Consider the following 10,630-nt stretch of genomic DNA (forward strand, 5'->3'; position numbering starts at 1 on the left):
TCCCCCTTTTTCTTCTTTCTCCTCCTCCTTCTTCCTCTTCTTTGTCCTCTTTTTTTCTTCTTCTCCTTCTTCTGTTACTGCTGCTTCAGACGGACTGAGAGGCCAGAGTTAACTCACAATAAAGTCTCTTTGTTTTTGCATTACATTCAGTCTCATGGTGGTATTTTGGGGATCCAAACTTTGGGCATAACACATGTAGACTGGCTGCCAGCATTTGGGGCATCCCCTTCCCAAGGCAGCTTGATAAGTGATAGAGGAGAGGGTCTTAGGGGGCAAGAAGTTAAGGGTCATACTAATGATCCTTTGTTGTGTGACATTTTACTCTTTTGACTTTTTGAAGGGCCTACCACCCAGCTCCCAAATAAATTACACACAGATTTATTTATTCTTAGTTATAAATGTCCGGCCTTAGCTTGGCTTGGTTCTTGCCAGGTTTCCTTAACTTAAATTATCCTGACTACTTTTTGCCTCTGGGATTTTATCTTTCTCTATTTCTGTATACCTTTTTTTACTTCTTTCTCTGTGACTTTCTGTGTGTAGCTGGGTGGCTGACCCCTATGTCCTCCTCTCCTTGTTCTCTTGCTCTTCTTTTTTTTCCTCCCAGATTTCTCCTTCTCTCTGTATTCTCTGCCTCAGCCCTGCCTATCCTTCACTATTGACGGTTCATCTCTTAGGACCATCAGGTGTTTTAGACAGGCACAGTAACACAGCTTCAAAGAGCTAAACAAATGCAGGGTAGATGAAAGTCACACACCTGAAAATAATATTCCCCAACAATCCTTAGTTCAATGAATTTAGATAAATTCTGTGGATCTTTTTATTTTTTGTGAGAAAGACCTCGGAAGTTAGAAAGGGGAAATGTGAGTTTTTCAGTTTCTCTGAGTTCAAACTCCCTGACGTGTGAATTTCTGTCCTGGCCATGGGTATCTGTGACCTGTGAGCATCTGACTGTGGGTATTAGAGGAAGCTGGGAGTCTTTCTACTAGAAGCAAAGGTGACTCTGAGATGGTCACCCAGACCCGCTCATTTGGTCTTTACGATGGAGTATACAGTCTCTTCCTGGGGGTTCTCATGGACAGGCGGGCAGGCTGGTGTTCTTGGGGAGGTCAGGCTTGAGAGGGCAATGGAGGCATACACGATGTTGTTGTCCTGCGGGGGTGGAGACAGGGCATTAGATAGCAGCAGTGCAGCTGAGGCTCCATAAAGCAGCAGCTGCAGCCTGAGTGTCCCCCCGCACCTCTGCCTCCATCAACACCCCTTAACTCCTTCAGACCTGAGTCAGAATTGCTTACCTTGGGGTTCTCATTGGGGTCCATATGTTGTCCTAGAGAAAAGGAACACAGAGTTCTGAAGTCAAGGTGTGTGACAGGAAGGGAGACAGATGGCTGGGAGTTCCAAGCATGAGGTGAGGACCTTGGTTATATGGGAGGGACAGTGTGAGGGAGGGACAGGGTGAGGGCGGGACAGGCAAAAACAGGGAGCGATTGCTTGTGTAAGTGCGGGGTCTTGGGAGAAGAAGGCAGAGCCAAGTGTGGAACAGGAAGCTGGCAGAATTTACCTTTGGGCTCTACTTGCTCATATTTCTCAGTGTTTTCAATGAGTTCCCTGCATGAGAACAAGATGGGCAACAGATTAGAGGGTGGACAAGAACGAATTAAAACATTAGGTGCTGGGCTGGAGAGATGGTCCAGTCAGTAACGTGCTTGTCCCATAAACATGACGTCCTGACTTCAGACCCCAACACCCACATAAAGCTGGGTGCTGGAGAAGCAGAGACAGACAGAGAAGTCCTCGGAGTTCACAGGCCATCCTGGACGAACAGATGAGATCTAGATTCAGCGAAAGACCCTGTCTCAGAAGATGAAGTGGAGGCTGGAGAGATGGTTCAGTTGGCAAAGGGCCTGCTTCCCAATCATGAAGACCCAAATTTAGATCCCCAAGCACCCATGTAAACTATGCTGGGCACAGCCACACAGTGATGTCACAAGCCTTTAAACCCAGCACTCAGGAAGCAGAGGCACGTGGATCTCTGTGAGTTTGAGGCCAGCCTGGTCTACTCTGTGAGTTCCAGAACAGCCAGGTATGTTTACACAGAGAAACCCTGTCTCAAAAAACCAAACCAACAACAAAATGCTCTGGGTACAATGTGCCTGGAGGGAGGGGTGGAGATGGGTGGATCCCTGAAGCTGTTGTCTGGGCTGCCCAGCCAAACTGATGATCTTCAGTTAGTGAGAGACCTTACTATAAAGGTCTCAAAATAAATATTAAATAAAGGTTAGAGAAACTGAGGAGAGTCACAACACAGACCTCTGGCCTCCACATACATGCACAAGTACACACACAAACACAACATACATGCAGGAATCCAACATGGAATGGACAGCAGCTGAGAAAAACACACCATTGTATCTGCCTTCTAAACACACGGACACATGCATGTGTCTGTGTATATATATGTATGTATGTGTGTATATATGTATGTATGTATGTAAGTATGTATATAGTGCATGCTTGTATTCTCAGTGCTCAGAAAGTGGAGATAGGAGGAGTTCAAGGGCAGCCAGGCCAATCTGAGACCCTTTCTCAGAAAAAATGTAGAAGGCTCAGAGCAGGTCATGTGCAGTAAGAAATAGAAAAGACAGGAGAGAAGGGCAGAGAGGTTGGGAGGTGAAGAGAACAGGGCAAGAGATGTGGAAGACCTAGAACAAAGGATTGCTGGGGAGCGGGGCTCACTGACCACAGAGAAAGACAGAGGGAAGAAAGGGAAAGATGGGAGAGCTGGTGGAATCCAGGCAGATGTTCAAGGCTGAGAGGAGCCAGAGCCACAGAGAGGGAAGCCTAGGAAATGGAAGGAGAGAAGGAGAAAGACCCCATGAGGCCTGGGGTGGGGGCTGTTCTGGAAGCCACAGAGAGGGAAGCCTAGGAAATGGAAGGGGCTGGAGAGATGGCTCAGTGGGCAAGAGCACTGGCTGCTCCTGCAGAGGACAGGATGGCGCTCACCTGGCTGGGGTTTCGGCTTTAGTCCTCTGGCCTGTCGGGGAAGAGACAGTGTCAGTGTGACATCCGTGCTGATTGTCCATCTGCCCCTCAGCTGTCCTCTATGTTCAGCTCCTTCAGAGGACAGGGGAGCAAAGAGACCGCCCCAGACAGCCAGAGAAGAGCCTGGACTACCTCTGCTGGGCTGCTGTCCCACACAGCAACCCCTCCTGCAAATCCCTGCCAGGTCCAGGCCCCACCCCCATCTCCTTTGTTCCTTCACCAACCTTGAGATCCCCCTGACCCAGCACATGTTTGTCTACTCTGTGTTCTCCCTGTCTGTCTTCCTTTTTGTGTCTTTAGGAAGCACCTTCTTCTGGATTGTATTTTACTCTGCTGGTCTGTTTGCCTTGGTGCATACTGTGCTGTTTTAATTACTATAGGTTTTTAAAATTGCAACTTATATGATAGTTACAGGTTTGTATGGAGGTCAGAGGGCAACTTTCGAGAATCAGTTCTCTCCATCATGTGGCTCCCCCTTTGGACATCTTTTACCCTCTGAGAACTATTATTGCTTTCTTTTGTTTGAATTTGAAAATTACATGCACCTCTTTTGAGGTAATGCCCATGAGAGCAGATGCCTGTGGATTCAGGAGAGAGCTTCCAGAAGGCCTGGAGCTGGAGGTGCAGATGGTTGTAAACTGCCTGATGTGGGTGCTGGGAGCAGAACTCAGGTTCTCTGCAAGGGCATTCAGTGCTCTTAACTGCTGAGCCATTCCTCCAGCCTCATATTGCAACTTTTACCAAATTCTGGGATGAGGCAGTGAAACCACCCCCATCCTCAAAGGATAAAGAAAGAGCCCCCTTTCCTATTTAGAGCCACTGCCATGTTGGTGGGGCCTCACATCTCTTAGAGCACCTGCCATGCTGCGGTCTACCTTTCTGACCGTCAGTGGCATTGATAACTCTTAGTAAACACCTTCCTTCCCAGTAACCTGTCGCAGTGACCCTCTTGAACCCCATCTGAGACCTTCCACACAAGCTGATGTCATCAGAGCAGGGCGCTCAGGTGGCCTCTTGGTTTTGCCTCTGGTACCAGAGGCTTGGGGACCTGACTTACAAGGTTCCCCCTGTCATCTCCTGTGTCCTCCGCCAGCACCACACTACTCAAGAGTTGCTAGCATGGCTTCCTTTCCTGGAAGGCCAGAGAGTGTCCTGCGTGACTCCCAGCATGTTCCTGGCTATTTTGTGGAAGGGAGAGGGGTTGAGATAAATTCTCATAGAGTCAAGATCCTCCTGTTCCCACCCCCCTCCCCCACCGCCCCCGGTGCACAGACTGAGGTCTGGATCACAGTGGCTGTCATGGTTTTTATTTTTAATTGTGTTATATTTATTTATTCACCATGTGTGTGAGTGTGCACAGGCCGTGGCATCTGTGTGTCAGAGGACACCTTACAGGTCTCAGTTCTTTCCTTTGGCCCTATGTGTTCTAGAATTTCCAGTGTCTTGACCTCCTGAGCCATCTCTGCCTCTGGCTGTCATTATTTATTCTTTGTATTCATTGTATGTAATTTTTCTTCCTCTGTGAGCTCCTCTATCCCCCTGTCTCTCCTCTGACCATGTCTGTCAACACCACAGCTCTTTCTAAAATGAACACTCAGTCCTTGGGACTCCTTCCCCATCACCCACAGTTACTGGGTAACTAGATGTTCATCTACTTAGGATCCTCCAGTTTCAAGCCAGACTTTGGGAAGTGGAGCAATCAATACAGCTGAGCTGAGGCGACTTCCAGTCCCTTCTGCTTTCCCCTCCCCTGACTTCCTCCTGGGCAGGCCTTTCTCCTCTGATGAGGAAATGACTGAGTTGACAGAGAAGAACTGATTTTGTGACTGGACTGTGAGGTTCACAAACTGAACCCTCAGAGGCCTCACTTGGGGAACCGGCTTAAAGCAGATTCCCAGTGGGGTTAGCAGTGCAGGCCTGCAGTCAACCAAACTGAAACAACAGCAACAAAAAGACCCCAGCTACTCTAAGCAGAGGCCTCAGAGCCTGACTCTGGACTCAAGAGGAGGCCATCAGGGATCTGCCCTGGGGAGGCCAGAAGCCATTCTTAGCTATTGCTCCTCAAAAGCTGTCCACCTTGCTGTTTTTAAAGACAGGGTCTCTCACTGGGACCCGAGGCCCAACAATTAGGCTAGTGTGACTAGTCATCAGCCTCGGGGATGATCTTGTCCCCCCTGCTCAGCACTGGGACTACAAGGATTGTGGTGACAGATCCTCAAGCTTGCGCGGCAAGGACTTTACTGACTGAGCCATCACATGAGCCCCAGGATTTGAGCTGGCAACAATCCCTTTTGATGACTCTGGTGCAGATTGTCCTGTGGAAACACTCGGGAAGTGTGATGGAGATGCAGTCTGGACCACTTACCTTTCCTCCTCTTCCACCTGAGGAACGCTATCAATCCCAAAACCCCAGCGAGGAGAACAGCAGCAGCCACGGCCACCCCAACTCTGGTTCCCGGATTCAGGGTCTGATTTTCTTTGCTCATCTGAATTTCTGTGGTCGTGAGGGTGTTTTTGGTGCTTGCAGAAGTTGCAGTGGTGCGGCTTGGAGCGATGGTCCTGGGGGCTGGGAAGAGATAAAGGAAGTCAGCATGAACTTCCCCATTAGGAGTGAAGATTCTAGAGAAGCCTCTGCAGCACTCTTTGCCGTCAGATACTGAAGCAATGGACTCCAAGGAACTGGAGACACCCAAGGAGTCTCAAGCTGGGAGAAGGAAAAGGCAAAGCTTGGAGCCAGGCAGTAAAGAAATGATCTCCCAGAAAGAGAGTTCACACAGTTCTGACAACTCCTCAGATCAACTTGCAGAGAGACTGGAGACAAAGGATGGTGGCTCACTGTGGGCGGGGCCACACCGGAACTGGGACTGCTTAGCTGTACTTATGTCTTGTCTTCTATTTAGGCCTAAACCTCAGGTCAGGATGTGTCAAATCTGAAATATGGTGTTGGGGGTTGTCACTGCACCTCCTTGTTTCTCCTCCAATCTGGTCAAGCTGAGCGCTGGAAGCTGTGACATCATAGAGTAATTGCCCAGTCATCTTCTCAGGAGAGACTTATCAGAACCAAGGGGTCCGCTAAGGGCTAAACCAAAGGCAAGGCTTTTGCGTTCTTGCTTTGTGAATAAAGTGACTGTCCTTTGCTGTAGATTTTTCACTGTTGCTGGCTTCCCTTTTGTTACATATTTGGGAGTTAATTCCCTAGTTCAGAACAGTTTCCCACTGACAGGCCTTGTTCCTTTCTCCTAGGTAAGCGCAGAGATCTGCCTTCCTGCAAACATCTTTATCAGCAGGCATTTGGTCAGGGCTTAGGGTCCAGGCATAGAGCATCACCTGCCCAAGCTGCTGCTCTGGTTTAACTCCTACGCTCACCTTCACCTCGGTTCACTGATGACTTTAGTTCAGGACTCTCAAGGGCAGCAGGAGAAATAATTTACTGAAACTCAGAGAAAGACCCACAACACCAGGATCACAAAGACTGATAACAGCACAGCCCAGAAGCATAATCTAGAGGCCTGGCTGTTTTCTTTGCTTAGAGCAGTGAGTCTAACTCCAGACCTAGATCATAGAACTGCATTGTCTGGTATCCCGTCTCCTTTGGGGGATGCAGGATGGGGAACAGCTCTTAGAAGCTCACACTGAAGGAAGGGAACAGATGCCGAGGCTGAGATCGGGTGAGCGATGACAACTCTACTTCCTGGTAGGAACGTCCTCAGACGCTCATGTCATCCCTTACAAAGAGCAATCTCTAAGTCACCCAGATCTAAACAGTCATTTTCTAGTAACAGTCCTTGGTAGAACAGAAGTAGCCTGCCAGGGTGGACAAGGCTGCTCCTTAGACGTGAGCTATTGAACAAATTCTCAGTGCCAGGTATGGCTTGCCCCACAATGCATTATCGGTTAGCGAGGTTCAGAGCCCCCAATCCGACACAGACTATTGGCATTGTTCTTGGTTGCCCATCCCAGCTACATGGTAAGAACCTATTGCTGACAATGCTGCTTGCTTTTTGATGTAGATACGGTGAAAATATATTGCAAAATGTATGAAATATTTAATCAAATACTACTAAAAATCTTTTTGCCATTTGTTTAATGTGTGTGTGTAGTATGTGTCTGCTGAGTGTACATACATGCATCTACACACACAAGCACATGAGCACACACACACGGAGGATAGAGATGTACACCTGAATATACATGTGTGGACAGAAGAGGCTTCTGTGTCCTCTTACAACATTCTCCATCTATTCCTCAGGGGCAGCTTCTCTCTGTGAAATGGGGGCTCAAGCATCAGGTAGACTGAAAGCCAACAAACTCTGCAATCCTCCTATCTCTACCTCCTTGGTGTTACAGCACATGCAGGGACACCCAGCTTCCTCCGTGGGTGATGGGATTTGAACTTTGCTCCTCACAATCACAAAGCCACTGATCTTAACATTTATTTATACATGGAGTCCATGTAGCCCAGACTGGCCTTGAATTTGCTGTGTAGCTAATGACCTTAGACTCCTGATCTCTTCGCTTCTGCCTTCCATTGGGATCACAGGTTTGCACCATCTGACTTAAAAAATCGGTTCTTATCTCACTGGTGGAACACACTTCTAATTCTACCATTCGAGAGGCAGAGACAGGCAGATCTCTGTGAGTTAAAGGACCATCTAGTCTACATAGCAAGTTCTGGGCCAGCTAGGGCTACATAGTGAGACCCTGCCTCAGGTATAAGTGTATGTAATGTACGATATATCATTTGAACTCAGCAATATGTGGTCCAGTGGTTTACAGCGCATCCATTTTGCAGAGCAGCCACCACCACTATTCATTCCCAGACTTTTTTATATAACAAATTTCCTTTGCTGTCCTAATTTTGGCAGGGAGTATAGGCAAACATGTGTGTATACATATATGCGTGTGTATTTATGCACATATATCTATACATATATATTACCTTCTTTCCCAGAATGTCCCTAAACAACAAAACAAAAAACAAAGTTGTTGGAGGTCGGGGTTGAGTAATGACTGAGAGGGAAAAAGTCTCATCGGCCACTGTCATGGATAAGGTTAGAGTCACTAAGAAAGTATTCTCCCGAGAGGAGAAAAGGCAGGTCAGCAACTGCGGAGATGGCTCAGTCCAGAAAGCACTTGCCCTGTGCTCTGGTTAGTTATTGTGTCAATTTGACAAAGCTGTAGTTATCTGGGAAGGGGACCTCAGCTGAGAAAATGCCTCCATCAGATTGCCCATAGGCAAGTCTGTAGGACATTTTCTTGATTTGATTGATGTGGGAGGGTCTATCTCACTGTGAGTGGCTCCATGTCTGGGATGGTGGTCCTGGATGCTATAATCAAAGCAGGCTGAGCAAGCCAGAAAGCAAGCCAGTAAGCAGCCCTCCTCCATGGCTTCTGTTTCAGTTTCTGCTTCCAGGTTCCTACCTTAGGTGTTCCTTCCTGAGATATCACACTCTTTTCTTGTACAACAAGCCATGTGAGCCTCTGTAACCTCAACACCATAGGAGATGGGGACAAGAGGATCAATGCAGCTCCGTAGCCCTTTAGCCTAGCCCAGAACAGTGAGCTCCAGGTTCAGTGAGAGACCCTGCCTCAAGGGAATAAAGTTGGTCTTACTAGAGGAGGATTCCCAGTGCCTCACTCTGGCCTTCCCAAGCACAAAAATGTGGTATATGTGTACACACACACACAAACATATAGACACACATGCAAATACAAACATATATGTTTACACCATATATACATGCATGGCCCATGAAATCAAGATAGAAGGGAGGTAAACAATAGAGTGAGCTCCAGCAGAGGTCATTTGTCTATTGGTTGAGAGATGCTTGGAGGTAAAGGGTCCTTGTGGGGTCTGTTGGTCACCAGCATGACCTTGGGCAGGGGTTGAATTCTGCTGGTCTCTGTTTCCGTCTTTGTATAATGACCATGAGAGTGCCCAGCAGTGGTGACAGGTGGCAGGGGTAACACACTCGGTGACTAGGCTGGGACTGCTGCACTCATGTGGAAGCTGAAGTCACAGCTGCCACAGAGGAGGTGAAGCCACCAGAAGCCCTGATCATGGTGAGAACGTGAGGGAGAAGAGGGAACTGAGGGAAGGGAGAAAGAAACTGGGGCAGGGACCCAGAGGAGGAGGGGTATACATGGGGGCCAGAAGGTACCTTCTGTGGAGGGTACAATGAGGGCTCAGCTTTGAGAGAGATGCTAAGGCTTGCGGGTGATTATGGGGAAAAAGAAAGGCAGAGCTCTGGAGAGTGGATAGAACACACCAGAGGAATCTGGGAAGGATCAGACTTGTAAGATCTCCAATGACACCTATGGTATAAAAAAGCCAGGAACACTGGGCTGACCTGGGATGTCCTCTCTACGGGTGATGTTGAGTCGGGTCCCACCAGTTGACTGCCACTTCTCTATGCCATGTTTCGTGTTCAGACGAACTCGGCCGAAATACACTGTCTGGTCCTTCTCCTTCAAGTCCAGGATTCTGAGGACTCCGGATGTCTGAGGCTGTGTCCAGTTCAGGATGAGTCGGTTCTTGAAATGCTCATGGATGAAACCCGAGGAGGAGTTGTAGATCAATCCCCCATGGAAGTTCTTCCATCTCCAGAGAATCCTCATCTGTGGATCATTCGCCAACTCCCAGGAGAAGTAGAAGGAGAAGGGAATCTCAATGGAGCCGCCCTGGACACCAGAGAGGCGAGCTGGTTGGTTGACACCAAAGTATCTTTTTCTGTTGGTGCCTGCTGAGTTCCCTGGAAGGTTGGGGGAAGAATCTGAAACCACTGCAGGGGGTGGAAAGGACAACCCAGAGCTTCCTGAGTCTTCACCACAGGCAGGAGTGGGACTCAGGGAAGGACTTTCCCCATGTCCCACTGTCCAGTAGGGGGCAGGATAGACAGGAAAAGTTGAGGGGACCCACTCTGAAGATTGGCTCTTTCTTGTGGCTCAGAGGACAGGCTGGTTCCTCTAGCAGTCACCTGTCCACACACAGCCCACTCTTCCCAGCCCCACTCACTCCTCCTGTGGTTAGGTCCCCACTAGTGAGGTTCCCACCACTCACCAGCTTGCAGGAAGGCTGCTGGGAGCAGCAGAAGCAGGAACCAAGTCATGGCCTGCATCTCTCCAGGAAGTGAGACCAGCAGAGCCATCAGGAAGGAGAGGAGGCCCCGTGAAGGAACCCTGGGTGCTCAGGAGTCAGGAGAGAATCAGGGTAAAGTGACCCACATTTCCTGTGTCTTCTCATATGGAGGACTGAGTGGGGACAGGACCTCCCCATCTCCACCTCCTTGTGGCCAGCAACTTCCTTTATCATTCTGGCTTCTTCTTTCCTGTGTTGCAGAAGATCCACCCTTGGGCCCTTGAGCCCAGCCCCCACTTTTTTTTTTTCTGGAAGATACAGCCTTAACCTCTGCATGCCAGGCTCTCCTCTTTTCCACCGTGACCTCCTGTCTTATCCAGTCTTTTTCGTTTTCCTGTGCAGCCTGTAATCACTGTTTTCTCAGCTCCTGATTTCCTCCACTCCTGCCCTCCCCTCAGTCTGTTTCTCACTATGTCTCCCCTCATGCTGGTTGTCTTTGTGTTTATCTCTCTC

General features: G+C 48.8%; 1 protein-coding gene across 1 annotated transcript; it reads right to left on the bottom strand.

The window, feature by feature from the left end:
- Nucleotides 1–784: 784 nt before the first annotated feature.
- Nucleotides 785–10,334, bottom strand: LOC126514357 (paired immunoglobulin-like type 2 receptor alpha). Its single transcript, XM_050163225.1, has 7 exons — nt 10,100–10,334; nt 9,390–9,791; nt 5,405–5,605; nt 3,001–3,031; nt 1,559–1,605; nt 1,293–1,324; nt 785–1,149 (listed from the first exon to the last, which is right to left on the bottom strand). Exons 1-7 carry the CDS (start codon nt 10,185–10,187, stop codon nt 1,024–1,026), a joined length of 927 nt encoding a protein of 308 aa, XP_050019182.1. The 5' UTR covers nt 10,188–10,334; the 3' UTR covers nt 785–1,023.
- Nucleotides 10,335–10,630: the final 296 nt, after the last annotated feature.

The sequence above is a fragment of the Alexandromys fortis genome, unplaced genomic scaffold (assembly GCF_014885135.2).
Source record: "Alexandromys fortis isolate MF-2015 unplaced genomic scaffold, M_Fortis_MF-2015_v1.1 scaffold_144, whole genome shotgun sequence".
In the NCBI taxonomy this organism is placed as follows: domain Eukaryota; kingdom Metazoa; phylum Chordata; class Mammalia; order Rodentia; family Cricetidae; genus Alexandromys; species Alexandromys fortis.